At 44.1% G+C, this 17,087-nt stretch overlaps 1 protein-coding gene across 2 annotated transcripts in view; it reads right to left on the minus strand.

The window, feature by feature from the left end:
- Nucleotides 1-10,938, minus strand: part of LOC115479264 (neutral cholesterol ester hydrolase 1-like) — a 56,341-nt gene extending 45,403 nt beyond the window's left edge. Inside the window, exon 1 of one of the 2 annotated variants that reach the window (XM_030217108.1) lies at nucleotides 10,447-10,938. In XM_030217108.1, coding sequence (XP_030072968.1) covers nucleotides 10,447-10,590 — 144 coding nt within the window. In that variant the 5' untranslated portion in view covers nucleotides 10,591-10,938. The remainder of the gene's footprint in view (nucleotides 1-10,446) is intronic. The other variant, XM_030217109.1, reaches the window with a different exon arrangement.
- Nucleotides 10,939-17,087: the final 6,149 nt, after the last annotated feature.

The following is a 17,087-nucleotide window of genomic DNA, read 5'->3' on the forward strand; positions in this document are numbered from 1 at the left end:
CAAGCTGGGGGAGGGAGCTCTGCTATATAACATGCATAAACCTTAGATGCAGCCACACATAACTGTACTAGTCTACTGCAAAAGTAATAACTAGAAATAAAAAAGGAAAATAAGGCAATAACATTTTTTGACAAACTTTCAAAGACACAGTCACCTTCTTCAGATTACAGGTTCAGAGTTTAGAAAGCTATTAATCTTTCCAAGAAAGAAAAGTGAGCATCCACTGTTCACTATTAATAGCAGCTGCATAACACATTGTAAACAGCTGATGCCAAACAACAACAACAACAACAATCATTTCTAAAGCGCTACTAGGGTTACGCAGCGCTGTACAATTCAAACATAGAAGGACAGTCCCTGCTCAAAGAGCTTACAATCTAAAAGACAAGAGAACAAACTAAGGACAAGTGAACAATCTAGAGGACGAGTGAACAGTTAATCTGATAGGGTGGTTAGATTGGGGTATTTTATATTTCTCGAGCGGTTAGGCGCCGAAGGCAGCATTGAAGAGGTGAGTTTTAAGCAGAGATTTGAAGATGGGTAGGGAGGGGGCCTGGTGTATGGGTAAAGGAAGATTATTCCAGGCATAGGGTGAGGCAAGGCAGAATGAGCGGAGCCTGGAGTTGGCAGTAGTGGAGAAGGGTACTGAGAGAAGGGCTTTGTCCTGTGAGCAGAGGTTGCGGGCGGGAACATAGGGGGAGATGAGGGTGGAGAGGTAGTGAGGAGCCGCGGCCTGAGTGCATTTGTAGGTAAGGAGGAGGAGCTTGAATTGTATGCGATATCTGATCGGAAGCCAATGAAGTGATTTGAGGAGAGGGGTGGTGTGAGTATAACGGTTTTGGCGGAATATAAGATGTGCAGCAGCGTTCTGAACGGATTGAAGGGGGGATAGATGGCAGAGTGGGAGGCCGGTGAGGAGTAAGTTGCAGTAATCGAGGCGAGAGGTAATGAGAGCGTGGACGAGAGTTCTGGTGGTATGCTCAGAGAGGAAAGGGCGAATTTTGCTGATATTGAGGAGGAAGAAGCGACAGGTCTTGGCAGTCTGTTGGATATGCGCAGAGAAGGAGAGGGAGGAGTCGAAGGTGACTCCGAGGTTGCGGGCAGATGGGACGGGGAGGATGAGGGTGTTATCAACAGAGAAAGAGAGTGGAGGAAGAGGAGAAGTGGGTTTAGGAGGAAAGACAAGGAGCTCGGTCTTGGACATGTTCAACTTCAGGTGGCGGTTGGACATCCATGCCGCAATGTCGGATAAACAGGCCGATACCTTGGCCTGAGTCTCCGCAGTGATGTCAGGTGTGGAGAGGTATAGCTGGGTGTCATCAGCATAAAGATGATACTGAAAACCATGAGACGAGATCAGCGAGCCCAGGGAAGAGGTGTAGATTGAGAAGAGAAGGGGTCCAAGGACAGAACCCTGGGGAACTCCAACAGATAGTGGGATGGGAGTGGAGGAAGATCCATGGGAGTGTACCCTGAAGGTGCGGTGGGAGAGATAAGAGGAGAACCATGAGAGGACAGGGCCTTGGAACCCAAAAGAGGACAGCGTGGCAAGAAGTAAGTCATGATTGACAGTGTCAAACGCGGCGGAAAGATCGAGGAGGATGAGGATGGAGTAGTGACCTCTGGATTTGGCCAGGAGCAGGTCATTGCAAACTTTAGAGAGTGCCGTTTCAGTCGAGTGCAGAGGGCGAAAACCGGATTGAAGTGGATCGAGGATGGCGTGAGAGGAGAAGGGACCAAGCACGCAAAATGAATTTAATGGACTGGGAGTAGGTCTAACACTCCACTTTTAATGTTATGAGCTAAAACAAGCTTATAGTGCGAAAAGAGGCCACTTCCACCTCATTCGATGCTTGGCATCAAAGTCAAGTGCCGACTGCACACGCAAGTTACGGAATACCAGCACTTGTGCACATTACGTGTGCAAATCACTATAACTTATGCACACAATTAACTCAGTGTACAAGGGCGGGGGGGGGGGGGGGATGTACACATGGGTTTCCCAATTGCATGCTTAACTTGTACAACACTAAGTTATATGCTAAAATGCAGCATTTGGGAACTAATAGTTACTAAAATGATCACACCTATATTTTGGGCATGCCAACAAATGCTTACTTACACCAGAATAACAGGATGTGCAAGGATTTCGCTATAAATTAGTGCTCAGCATGCAGAGCTGCAGTACCCAAATTGTGGCACCTACTTGCAGAGTTGCCCCCTCTGTTTAAATACCTCAACTGCTCTGAACTTTGCTTTAACCAGTTAAACCAACATGGGTCACAAAACTAATCCCTAGGCCCGAAAAGCTCCAAATCCATACTTAAAGATGATCAAGGCACAGGGGCTGACTCAGAAGTAACTCTGTACAGGTCTGGTTTTGATTCCTAACCTCTGCTTACTCAGGCCAGGAGCTGCAGATGCAGCCGTATACAGCTCAGCCAAGGAAGGAAAATGCATCTATCCAACAACATGAGATAATTGCTAAAAACTATCAAAATAATGACTACATAGAATCAAAGCTCTTCTGAAGGACCCTGCTCTACATTTAAAGTTCTTCTTTTAGGTTATAAACAAAGGAATTAAGCAAAAGTTCAAATGTAGGAATCATATGATGTGTTTACAACCTTTCAGCTTAAGTACATAAGCATTGCCATACTGGGACAGACAAAAGGTCCATCAAGCCCAGCATCCTGTTTCCAAGGGTGGCCAATCCAGGCCACAAATACCTGGCAAGATCCCAAAAAAGTACAAAATATTTTATGCTGCTTATCCCAGAAATAAGCAGTGGATTTTCCCCGTCCATTTTAATAATGGTCTATGGACTTTTCCTTTAGGAAGCCGGGCAAACCTTTTTTAAACCCTGCTAAGCTAACCACCTTTACCACATTCTTTGGCCACAAATTCCAGAGTTTAATTACACATTGAGTGAAGAAACATTTTTTCCCGATTCATTTTAAATTTACTACTTTGTAGCTTCATTGCATGCACCCTAGTCCTAGTATTTTTGGAAAGAGTAAACAGATGCTTCACGTCTACTCGTTCCACTCATTATTTTATAGACCTCTATCATATCTCCCCTTAGCCGCTTTTTCTCCAAGCTGAAGAGCCCTAGATGCTTCAGTCTTTCCTCATAGGGAAGTCGTCCCATCCCCTTTATCATTTTTGTCGCCCTTCTCTGCACCTGCAGCTGAATAATCTCGCAACATCTCAGTTAAGAAGGGCACAGGAAAGTGTAAAGTCAATAAACCTCATATCTTCTTAGTACCAAGGCATCTACCAGAATCTCCACATAAACTCAAAGTGTCAGAGAAGACACTGTTCCTCAAGCAAACTCCATTCTAGGCAGGCAGAATTTCATCTGTCACTGCATGGGAGTCCCTACCCTTATTTTCAAGTTTGCAGCATATTTCATTCATTAGGCAGAACAAAATTGTCTCACTAGGCTGTCCTAATTAGGCTGTCCTAATTGTCTCACTAGAGCTAGCCACAGCATTTGATCTAGTAGATCCAACTCTAAGCCTCGATCATACAAGCGGACACTCAGATAAGCTTTTCTTGATTTTTACCCTTTATTAGAAGTCATATTTTCTCCATCAACTCAGGATCCGCGATGTCTAAATTACATGAGTCTTCAGTTCCTTTACTACTCCAAGGACCCAGCCTCATCCCTACCCTATTCAACTCATCATTGTAAATCCTATCAAATCTAAAGCCATTTGGATATCACATCATCACCTTCTCCTAGGAGCCAATTAATTCTCAAACATAACTGTGTTACAAACCTGGGATTCAAATTTGACTCATTTCTAATATTTGAGCCTCAAGTCTTCACTCTTTGCTCTTAAGACTAGCAGTTCTCAACCCAGTCCTTGGGACACACCTAACCAGTCAGGTCTTCAAGATATTCACAATGAGTACGCACAAGATAAATTTGCATACAATGGAAGTAGTGAATGCAAATTTATCTTTCACATATTTATTCTGAGTATCCTGAAAACCTGCCTGGCTACGTCTTGAGGACTGGGTTGATAACCCCTGTCTTAGACAAATACACACAGTGACTTTTTTTCCTTATAATTTGTAAGCTTTCATTTTTGCATTAATCTTAAAATCACATGGACTATTTGCAAATCCTTCTACAATGTGTGCTGATCTAGTCATCCATTCATCGATTTCAACTACTGCAGAACACAGCTACTAGACTACTAATTGGCACAAGGATTGAATCATATCATCCCATCAATCAAGCCTTCATTGGCTCCCAACTGATTTTGGAAAGTGTTATAAAACAATATTGGTTCATAAAGTTGTTCATATGAGAATTCCAGAATATTTTTCCAATCTGATAATACCTTTCAGTTTTGCAGTGATGTGGTCTCAACATATCAGTTAGCTATGCCCCCTCCTAGTCATTGCTTTGATGTTGAGAACGACATGGGGACAAAGTTCGTTCCCATCCCACAGCAGTACAAAATCTCATTTGTACAAAAAATGAACAATTGTCTTTCATCAAAACACGGCAGAACTATTGCTGTGGAATTTGAGTTTGCGGGGTCAGGGTGGGGATGGGGTCAAAACTTGCAGGGACAGAGATAAAGTTTGTCCCCATGTTATTCTCTTCTTTGACGTATCCAGGCACTCCACTTTCTTTTCATGGCCTGTTATATTGGAACTGTTGGGGTCTAGCTAAGGTGGGTGCAGACCCCAACAGAACTCTACCCCATCCCTTAAGAGGGGTGCCAAACAAAACCCATTCAACTCTATGTTAAAAATTCCACTTGTTTATCCTAGCTTTTGGAGAATGTGAATGATTGGGGGGTAGAGGGTCATAGATTCAATATATCATCTTTCTGTGGTACAACCAAAATGGTTTACATATACTTTCTCAGTCCCTAGTGGGCTCACAATCTAAGTTTTTGTACTTGAGCCAATGAAGGGTTAACTGGCTTGCCCAGGGGTTGTTGCTGCTGATTTCTCAGGTTCTCAGCCCACTGCACTAGCCATCAGGCTACTCTTCCACTGAGAAGACTAGGAATAAGTGCCAACACCTTCTTTATATTCTTTTCTACTCAGAATTAACACATTGCCATTACTTTGTTCTGTATTTTCCTTTTTCCCTACCCTAGCTTGATGCTGTAAAAATAGTGACTTGTATCTTGGCAAATAAACTCCTCATCCCAAATGACGTTCTGTGGACTTCACTTAATGATCAAAGGCTGTAATATAACCTGATTGTTTATTCCACATCTTTGTCAACTTATTATCTTGCTGACCTATAGGAGTCCCTTGACCCCTGATGCAGGCGTTTGTACTCCGAAACATGGACCATGTTGGGTCTCCATTATAAATAAAGAACTACATTTTTCTCAATCCTGAAGGCCCAGTGCTTGCTTTGTTTGTTTGTATAGAGGAAGAAGCGACAGGTCTTGGCTATCTGCTGGATATGTGCAGAGAAGGAGAGGGAGGAGTCAAAGATGACTCCGAGGTTGTGGGCAGATGAGACGGGGACGATGAGGGTGTTATCAACTGAGATAGAGAGTGGAGGGAGCGGGGAAGTGGGTTTGGGTGGGAAGACAATAAGCTCGGTCTTGGCCATGTTCAGTTTCAGGTGGCAGTTGCACATCCAGGCAGCAATGTCGGATAAGCAAGCCGATACTTTGGCCTGGGTTTTGGCAGTGATGTCTGGTGTGGAGAGATAAAGCTGGGTGTCGTCAGCATAAAGATGATATTGGAAACCATGAGATGAGATCAGGGAGCCCAGGGAAGAGGTATAGATTGAAAAAAGAAGGGGTCCAAGGACAGATCCCTGAGGAACTCCAACAGAGAGCGGGATGGGGTGGAGGAAGAACCATGAGAGTGTACTCTGAAGGTACGGTGGGAGAGATAAGAGGAGAACCAGGAGAGGACAGAGCCCTGGAACCCAAATGAGGACAGTGTGGCAAGAAGTAAATTGTGATTGACAGTGTCAAAAGTGGCGGATAGGTCAAGGAGGATGAGGATGGAGTAGTGATCTTTGGATTTTGCTCTGATAATCTAGTCTTGAACATCCGTTTAGTTTGCCCAATGTATCTCTTATCACATGGGCAAGTGATCATATAAATCACAGCTTTTGAAGTACAATCAGAACGATTTTTTACATAAATCCATTTATTTTTTATGGGGTCCCAAAATTTGTTTCTTCCATGACATCACACATAATACATTTACCACATTTCATATGCCCTGTTTGAATAGTGCTTTTGTTGTTCCAAAAATCAGAGCGGCATAAAACATCACCCAGATTGGCTCGTCTTGAATTGAACACCATGCATTTCTGAGTTGAAAAGACTTCATGAGCTGATAATATATTCCAGTGTTTGTAAATGATTTTAGTGATTTGTGGGGACAACGTAGTATACTGCATAATGCATGGAATATTTTGCTTCATCCCTTGTGGTGGTGGTTGTTTAGATTCCAACAGATGTTCTCGATGATTGAACAAAGCTCGTTTATAAGCATGTTTAACAATCTTTTTAGGATAACCTCTATCATGTAATTTATTTATTAACAAATCAGCTGATTTTTATATTTTTGAGATGAATCACATATGCATCTATAGCGCAAAAACTGCGTAAACAGAAGACTAGTTCTTGTATGAAGTGGATGCATACTATCATATGCTAGAAGAGAGTTACATGAGCTACATGAGTAATGACTGTACATCTAATGTAACTAATAATCCCTTAATTTGTTTAGTTCATAATTCATCTATTTTCTTCAAAATTGTGTATTTCTCTGGGTCTCTGATGCTGCCCTCAGCATAGCTGAACTGATATCTATATGGCCCTGTGATCCTGAAGCAGAAGCAGAGATTCGAAACGCTGGCCATTGTTGATCACGGTCAAGAACCAGAGAAATACACAGAGATCGACTGACTTAAGTTTATTAGACTTAGCTAAATTCCTTATTCTAAAGCTAAGTTTATTCTAAAGCCCTTCATTAAGATATCAACAAATGTAGTAAGCACAACACTACAGGGAGGTTTTTGCCGATGATGTGGACGTCCTGTTCCTTTAAGACAACCCAAATAGTCTAGGAACTTCTCGAGGCTTTTCCTCCTCTAACAAGTAGTGTGTTCATAGCTTCTTTACATAAGTACATAAGTACATAAGTACATAAGTACATAAGTAGTGCCATACTGGGAAAGACCAAAGGTCCATCTAGCCCAGCATCCTGTCACCGACAGTGGCCAATCCAGGTCAAGGGCACCTGGCACGCTCCCCAAACGTAAAAACATTCCAGACAAGTTATACCTAAAAATGCGGAATTTTTCCAAGTCCATTTAATAGCGGTCTATGGACTTGTCCTTTAGGAATCTATCTAACCCCTTTTTAAACTCCGTCAAGCTAACCGCCCGTACCACGTTCTCCGGCAACGAATTCCAGAGTCTAATTACACGTTGGGTGAAGAAAAATTTTCTCCGATTCGTTTTAAATTTACCACACTGTAGCTTCAACTCATGCCCTCTAGTCCTAGTATTTTTGGATAGCGTGAACAGTCGCTTCACATCCACCCGATCCATTCCACTCATTATTTTATACACTTCTATCATATCTCCCCTCAGCCGTCTCTTCTCCAAGCTAAAAAGCCCTAGCCTTCTCAGCCTCTCTTCATAGGAAAGTCGTCCCATCCCCACTATCATTTTCGTCGCCCTTCGCTGTACCTTTTCCAATTCTACTATATCTTTTTTGAGATACGGAGACCAGTACTGAACACAATACTCCAGGTGCGGTCGCACCATGGAGCGATACAACGGCATTATAACATCCGCACACCTGGACTCCATACCCTTCCTAATAACACCCAACATTCTATTCGCTTTCCTAGCCGCAGCAGCACACTGAGCAGAAGGTTTCAGCGTATCATCGACGACGACACCCAGATCCCTTTCTTGATCCGTAACTCCTAACGCGGAACCTTGCAAGACGTAGCTATAATTCGGGTTCCTCTTACCCACATGCATCACTTTGCACTTGTCAACATTGAACTTCATCTGCCACTTGCACGCCCAATCTCCCAGTCTCGCAAGGTCCTCCTGTAATCGTTCACATTCCTCCTGCGACTTGACGACCCTGAATAATTTTGTGTCATCGGCGAATTTAATTACCTCACTAGTTATTCCCATCTCTAGGTCATTTATAAATACATTAAAAAGCAACGGACCCAGCACAGACCCCTGCGGGACCCCACTAACTACCCTCCTCCACTGAGAATACTGTCCACGCAATCCTACTCTCTGCTTCCTATCTTTCAACCAGTTCTTAATCCATAATAATACCCTACCTCCGATTCCATGACTCTGCAATTTCTTCAGGAGTCTTTCGTGCGGCACTTTGTCAAACGCCTTCTGAAAATCCAGATATACAATATCAACCGGCTCCCCATTGTCCACATGTTTGCTTACCCCCTCAAAAAAATGCATTAGATTGGTGAGGCAAGACTTCCCTTCACTAAATCCGTGCTGACTTTGTCTCATCAGTCCATGTTTTTGTATATGCTCTGCAATTTTATTCTTAATAATAGCCTCCACCATCTTGCCCGGCACCGACGTCAGACTCACCGGTCTATAATTTCCCGGATCTCCTCTGGAACCCTTCTTAAAAATCGGAGTAACATTGGCTACCCTCCAGTCTTCCGGTACTACACTCGATTTTAGGGACAGATTGCATATTTCTAACAGTAGCTCCGCAAGTTCATTTTTTAGTTCTATTAATACTCTGGGATGAATACCATCAGGTCCCGGTGATTTACTACTCTTCAGCTTGCTGAACTGACCCATTACATCCTCCAAGGTTACAGAGAATTAGTTTAGTTTCTCCGACTCCCCCGCTTCAAATATTCTTTCCGGCACCGGTGTCCCCCCCAAATCCTCCTCGGTGAAGACCGAAGCAAAGAATTCATTTAATTTCTCCGCTACGGCTTTGTCCTCCCTGATCGCCCCTTTAACACCATTTTCGTCCAGTGGCCCAACCGACTCTTTGGCCGGTTTCCTGCTTTTAATGTATCTAAAAAAATTTTTACTATGTATTTTTGCTTCCAACGCTAATTTCTTCTCAAAGTCCTTTTTTGCCCTCCTTATCTCCGCTTTGCATTTGGCTTGGCATTCCTTATGATCTATCCTGTTACTTTCAGTTGGTTCTCTTCTCCACTTTCTGAAGGATTGTTTTTTGGCTCTAATGACTTCCTTTATCTTACTGTTTAGCCACGCCGGCTGACATTTAGTCTTTTTTCCCTTTTTTCTAATACGTGGAATATATTTGTCCTGAACCTCCAGGATGGTGTTTTTAAACAGCATCCACGCCTGACGCAAGTTTTTTACTCTGCGAGCTGCTCCTTTCAGTCTTTTTTTCACCATTTTTCTCATTTTGTCGTAATCACCTTTTCTATAGTTAAACGCTAGCGTACTTGATTTCCTAGTTTCACTTCCTTCAATGCCAATATCAAAACCGATCACTTTAGAGAACCCTTTATATTAAGTGTGCATACTGGCATAGTAGGGATCTCATCCCCCACAGTCTCTATGTAGTTCAAACTGTACAGTTTGGGCTGTGCATTAAAATTCTTAATTGATGTATTATACAGTGGCCTAGTGATTAGGGTGGTGGACTTTGGTCCTGGGGAACTGAGTTCGATTCCCACTTCAGGCACAGGCAGCTCCTTGTAACTCTGGGCAAGTCACTTAACCCTCCATTGCCCCATGTAAGCCGCATTGAGTCTGCCATGAGTGGGAAACCGCGGGGTACAAATGTAACAACAACAAAAAAATACTGACCGAGTTCTATATAAACTGAAGTATCTAGGGTAGAAAGCAGCTACTTGTCCTTAATGTCTTCCAAAAACAATCTAGAGTATATTTTAGTCAGGTCTAATCCATAGTTTGACAGCCTACTAGACTTAAGAAGCGCTATAATTCCATTGCGAGCGATACAGCGGAACGAGTGCTTCCATTTGACCTCTGCTATTCTCAACCCAATCGGCAAAATAAGAATAGGATGAAAGTCTTGCCCCACCTCGCCCCCGCAATGGATTGAAAAAAAAACAAACAAACCCTACATTTTCCTGTAAAATATGCTCTGAGCAAGGTAAGTCTGCCGTCTGCCAAGTGAAAAGCATTGCCTGGTGCTATCTGAACACGATAATTCCTGCACCGTATCATTTGTGGTTCTGGTAACTCGTGGAATAAACGAAAGAATCTCTTGGGGAAGAAAAATGATTTTGTGGGTGCTTAATTTAAACTGATTTATTAAGTACTGCACTGAGTAACTTTATAGCAGAGTCGGGAAAAGGTTTGTAAGTTAGGAAAGGCAACATTGGACATATCCCACTGTTTCACAACAATCCGAGGTGGAATCTGCCCAGTTGGCTCCCCTTCAGCAACAGAGACAAAAAGGGCTGAGAACGTACCAGATCCTGTATAAGCCTCAAAAAAGCATCGAGCATCATGAGCTTCCAGGGCTCCGCGATCGCGCTCGCGCTCGGTAAGGGCAAATACACATAGTAGGCGGTGAAAGACGCAAATGCAGCCAGCAACACCCAGGCGCCTTTCATGGCTACTACGCTCGCAGTCTTCCCACTTCTGTCTCTGTCAGTCACAGCAGTTGACCTCTTTCCTTCAATCTTTGGCACTGCGGATCCTTGCAAACACAGAAACCGGCCAGACGAAAACCTCTTTTGTACCCAAATGGATGGCACAGGACCAGCCTCGCTCCTTGTGACGTTTCCTAATTAGCCTGCAACTGCTGACTGGACACTATTCTTTTTAGTGCAGGCAGAGACTGCTTGACACCCCTTCCTACGTCCAGGCTTTAGCTTTCAAGACAGTTATGGCAATCTGACAGCCCCATCCTGGTGCATTATGGGATTTGGAGCACTGATTTCAATGGCCAGGATCAGACACTATACATCAGATGTAAGTTCAAAACCAGGACTTGCCAAGAATTTTCCAGTTTACAACTGGGTAACTTGGTACCTGTGTAATTTTTTAAAGTTCTAAATCAGTGTTTGTCAAGCTTTTTTTTTGTGTGGCTATGATCCTATGAGGGCAGCCAAATAAAATTGTGACGTGACACCCCCCCCCCCCCCGGAGGCACAGAATAATGTTGTACCTATGGACAGCCCACCCAGGTCGTGACCCCCATTTATTTATTTGTAGTATTTGTATTCCACATTTTCCCACCAATTTGCAGGCTCAATGTGGCTTACTTTTGCCGTAATGGCGGTTGCCATTTCTGGGTAACAGAATAACAAGTGGCATTGGAGCCGACTCTGTGGGTGCTTGAGCACCCCCAATATTGAGAAAATTCCTTGTATGTGTCCAGGGAGGGGTTATTTTCATTGGGCTTAGCACCCCCAATAATTTTGAAAAGTTGGCTCCTATGACAAGTGGTATTGCATTAAGGTGCATATACACATGGTAACATACATGGAACGTAATATATATGGAATAGATCATGGTGTGTATATATATACCATGTGCATGCATACATACATGGTATAGAGGAATACGTTATGGTATTGCATGAAGGTTCCTGAGTAATAAGTTGGATTGTCACATGCATTAGGTCATCAACTATAGAGAGACCCTATTCGACCTAAGGTTTAAAGTGGTGGTGCTTGATCATTAAAAGCAAAGAAGTTAAGCAGTCTTGGGATAGAAGTTTGGACTTGTATAGATCGTGTAGAATGATATTATTTAGTATTTAAGATGGATGTCTAGACCCACAGTTTGGGAAACTCTATTGTAAATCCTCAGATTAACACAGTTTTATGCCCCTCTACCTCCAAATGAAGGCATTCTCAGAAATTAAACTCTCACTTAAGTACATGGATGAAGGCTGCTTTTTTTCTCATGTGGGATCCCTTCTGATACCAATTGTTCTGTTACTACTAGCAAGTTACATTTGCATAACATAATGCTGGTCATTTACCCACAGTCGAGGCGATCTGATTTTTCATGAGTCGGGTAAACCCAATGGAAATCAGCCCTCTTTAGCCACAATCAAGGAGTTTGCTCAAGAGAGCCGGCAACTATCCAGCTTATTTTTGAAAGTGATCGCCGGCCATTTCCCGACATAAATCGGGATATGGCCGGCGATTTCTTAAAAGCGGTGAAATCAGTATAATCGAAGCGGCATTTTTGACAGCATCGCCGCTTTCCCGTTGAAAGTGCAAGGGGGCGTGTCGGTAGCTTAGCAAAGGCAGGACATGGGTGGGCATGGGTGTGGCTAGCAGATGGCCAGCTTTCACCGATAATGGGAAAAAAAAAGCGGCGTTAAGCAGTATTTCGCCAGGTTTACTTGGTCCTTTTAGTTTCACGACCAAGCCTCAAAAAGGTGCCCCAACTGACCAGATGACCACCAGAAGGAATCGGGGATGACCTCCCTGTACTCCCCCAGTGGTCACCAACCCCCTCTCACACTAAAAAAATAAAAATAAAAACCTTTTTTGCCAGCCTCAAATGCCGTACCCACCTCCGTGACAGCAGAATGTGTTCTATCCTTTGACAGCCTTTCCCTGGTTGTGATGTGCCTCTTGGGTGAGTGTAACACCTTTTCCATTAGGTGCACTGCAGAGTCACATCAGCAATGCATTGTGGTGGGTGTAGGGTAGAGGGCTCTACTCCCATGGTGCTTTCCCCCCTGCTAACTGGGTCAGAGTGGGCCCTGTTTTGTTTCCGGTAGTCCATGAGGTAGTGGCCATTTTTGTAAACCAGTTTTAGATCCGTTTCATGTGTTAGCCACGTTAGAGAACTTAGTTATTACCTTGAATGTTGCTGAAAGAGGGCACTGTACAGCATTTTGTCAGCTCTGACCTACTGCTAATCTCAGTACCAGGGAGGCCCTTTGCCAGTGGGGCACAACCTCTGATCTGCAGTTAACTGTGAGTAAACGTGCTTATTCAAATAAAGGACTTTTTCAAAGAGATTAGTCTTCAGGTGTCAACTGGTGTGCCAAGGTTATACAGCAGCAACAAGTCCTAGAGGCCTGCGTGTATGCAAGTCCCTGGAGCACTTTTAGTGGGTACCGCAGTGCACTTAAAGCAGGTGCACCCATGCCCGCCCGCCCGCCCGCCCCCCCCCCTCCCCACCTGTAACACTTGTGCTGGGGTAATGGTAGTCCTCCAAAACCCACTGTACCCACATGTAGTTGCCCCCTTCATCCCTAAGAGCTAGGGTAGTGTTGTACATGTGTGGGTAGTGGGTTTTGGGGGGGGGGGGTTGGGGGGCTTAGCACCCAAAGCAAGGGAGCTATGCATGTGGGAGCCTTTTCTGAAGTCCACCGCACTGACCCCTAGGGTGCCCAGTTGGTGTCCTGGCATGTGAGGGGGACCGGTGCACTACAAATGCTGACTCCTCCCACAACCAAATGCCTTGGATGTCGCCAGGTTGGAGATGGCCAGCATTTTTTTCCATTATCGCTGAAAAACAAAACCGGCGATCTCAACCCCGGCGAAGTCTGGCATTTGGCCGGGCTAAACCGTATTATCGAAAAAAAAAAGATAGCCAGCCAGCTTTTTCGATAATACGGTTCCGGCCAGCTGTAGTGCCGCCGCCAAAATAGATCGCCGGTGATCTATTTCGCCAGCGACGTTCGATTATGCCCCGCCACGTTACCAATTAAGGCACACAGAGTGTTATGACGAATAATGAGGGAAAATGACAGCAGCAATGAGTGAGCCAAAGAAATAAAATCTTTACAAAACTCGAACAGAGAAATGTAATGGTCCAACTTAGGGAGAACAAAATTCATCATGAAGCTACCAACAGGATCATATTCAACACCGCCATGGTTTGGAAGAAATGCCTGCATCAGGAGTCATACAACTTAATAGATAGTACATAGTAGATGATGGCAGATACATCCAGTCTGCCCAACAAGATAAACTCATAGCATAAGGTATGATGTGATACTACATATCCATACTTCTCCTGGCCATTTAAAACACTTTGAATATTGACCCCAAAGTTTGTCACTTTCACAATATAGCCTTGAGAATTAGTGTTACTGCTCTCAAAAGTTTCAAACTTGTACTAATTAAGCTCCTCTGTGGGTGTGTGACGTGACATATATATATATACACAGTACTTCTCTAGAACCAAGAGTCAGTGCCGTAGCGAGGGCGGCTGACACCCGGGGCAGGTCGCCGCTGCGCAACGCCCCCCACCGGGTGCAGCAGGGCACAACCCCCCTCGGCGCGCACCCCCCCGGAGCGCATTCTTACTAGCATAGGAAAGCGGGGAGTGGGCGGGAGGGCCGATCCGCCCCGACTGCACGTCGCTGGGGGGGTGTCGGCTCCACTGGTTCCCCGCTCTCTCTGCCCCGGAACAGGAAGTAACCTGTTCCAGGGCAGAGGGAGCAGGCAACCAGCGGAGCCGACACCCCCCCAGCGGCGTGCACCCGGGGCGGACCGCCCCACCCTTCCTATGCCACTGCCAAGAGTGATCTTCTACAAGATCTCAGTCAACTACACGTTAAGGAGGAGGCCAAACCAATTAGGGAGGCTGGACACAACTGGGCTGTAGGCCAGCGGGAAGGAAAGGGTTAAGAAAAATAGGGAAAGGGGGGGCGGGACGGAGAGGGAAGACATAAAAGGGGTCAGCAGGTAAGGAAAGGTCCTTTCGAGCAGGAATCAGCAACCCAGAGGAGCTGAACCCAGCCCACCCACCCACAGTGTAGGACACAACCGTCGCAGCTAGGTGGTTAGGGAGAGGGATTAGGAAAACCTACGGCGGGTACACAGCATGGCAGCACAGAATAGTTCCTCGTGGACGGGGACTAATAGCTGATGTTCAAGGTCAAGTTCAAGTTTACGACCGGCAAGGGGCCAGGTTGAAGTTCATTTAGCGTGATCGCGTCGGCGCCTGGCTTAAACGGCTGGGAGCCCTGAGATTACGCAGGGTGCGTCCTTAAACGGGAGGCACCCTAATCACCGGGGATGTGCTTTTACGGCACAACCGGCAGCGCGAGGAGCAAGAAACGAATGACAAGCTGTGTACCCAGGGGTTTCCTAGGAGTTATGAAATTGGCAACAGAAGTAAATGCGATTTATGAGATGTAATGCAAACTGCTTGGCTGCGGCCATAATAAATTCCAAATTTGTCAAAGAAGCGGCTGGTCCTGTGTCTTCTGTTGGTGGTAAAAGGAGGGTGGACGAATGAGCAGTGCCGAATGCCCCAGTTGTGAATGCACAAGTAAAAACACAATGATTAGAGCAACAGAGGCCAGAGTAAAAATGCTACTGCTTCAACTGATGCTTTGGGCCAGCCACTTGCCCTCCATTTTATGTGGTTTCATAATAGATTGTAAGTCTTCCGGGGAAAGGGACCTGCATAATCAACCTAAACTGTAAATTACCTTGAGCATGGGTTTTGCAAAAGCAAAGAATTAAGGATGGATTGTTCTGCCAAAACACACAGGAGTGGAAGAACGCCAGATCCAAAAAGACCAGTCCAGAAGACACGGAAGTAAGAGCACCAAAACAAAGTTTATTGGGACCCTACACGCGTTCATTTTTCATTTTTATTTGATCTCTTTTTTTGATCTTTTTAACTTTATATATTTTTACTTTTTTAAGAGTCATTATTCACATGCAGTTTCATGCGTGTGCTTTATTTTAATTTTTGTAGTAACAATCTGTTTGTCTCCCCTTTTCTCTTTTTTTTTTTAGTTCCAACCATTTTTCTTTCTTTAGTTTTTCCAGTTATATTTTATTTTTCATATCCATTGCAGTTGATGTGCTCTTCATTTTGAGAGATTAAGAAGCCAAACCTGTATATGTCAAGCCATTGGTATGTAAATTCATGATGCTATTTATTAAGGATTCTGGTGTTTATCTGAGACTAGTAAAAAAAAAAAAAAAAAAGCCCCGTTTCTGATGCAAATGAAACGGGGGCTAGCAAGGTTTTCTTCTGTGTGCATGTGGGAGTGTGTGTGTCCCTGCCCTCTGCCCTCTCTTCCTTCCCCTGTGCTGTCTGTCCTCTCTGTCCCCTCCCCCCTCAGAGTTGAGTCCTTCAGTGTTAAGTTTCCTGCTGTGCTGTGTTTGTGTTACAGAGATAGTGAGGGCTTCTGCCCTCTCTCCCCTCCCCCCTCTGAGTCATTCACTGTTACAGAGAGAGCGATTTGATTTCGTGCTTTGCTGTGTTTTCCTTCACTGTTTGTGTTACAGAGAGAGCGAGGGCGGGGCAGACACTCATGGGGAAACCGGATATCTCTCCCCCTTCACACTTCCAGCTGGAGGCTTCATTTAGAACGTTGGTGGTGCCTTTTATATATAGAGATTTGGATGCTTAACTCCAACCATAGATATAGCAGGGATAAATCTTATATGAACATGTCATGTAGACAGGATCACTGAAATATACATAAAGTGATCTGGATTACTTTATGCATTCAACGCTCACCTAAATATCAGTGTTTCTCAAGATGGTCCTGAAATACCCTCAAAAAAATAGAAATAGGTAAAAAGTGGGATGTTTGACCACGGAAATACAAATCCTGGAGACAATATCATAAAAACTTCTTTATTGAGTCTTTTTTTCAATAAAGAAGTTTTTATGATATTGTCTCCAGGATTTGTATTTCGGTGGTCAAACATCCCACTTTTTACCTATTTCTGTGTTTTCCCGTGGGGCGTTCGAGTTCTTTCTCTCTCTCTCTATCTATCTGTATATATATATATATATATATAAACCCTGTGTGGTCTGTATACATGTGGTTATATATGTGTATAAATATACACAAGTGGGTGAAAGAGTATGTGTAAGTCTATGTGCTTTGAAAATGAGCACCTTTACTTAGCAAGGTCCTATGTGTTCCTAAGAGGTTTGGTTAATTACTTTATTTTTCTATAGCTAGAAATTCCAAGTGTGTTTCACCTCTTTCTATATTTGGACTCTTGTAAGAAAAACGCTAACTGCACCATAGCACACAGCAGCCATTGGGAACATACTGAGACAGTATATAAATGGGAAAAATCCCACACTAGAGAATCAGATTGCTGTATTTATTTATTTTTGTACCCCGCACTTTCCCACTCATAGCAGGCTC

The sequence above is a fragment of the Microcaecilia unicolor genome, chromosome 10, assembly GCF_901765095.1.
Source record: "Microcaecilia unicolor chromosome 10, aMicUni1.1, whole genome shotgun sequence".
NCBI lineage: Eukaryota > Metazoa > Chordata > Amphibia > Gymnophiona > Siphonopidae > Microcaecilia > Microcaecilia unicolor.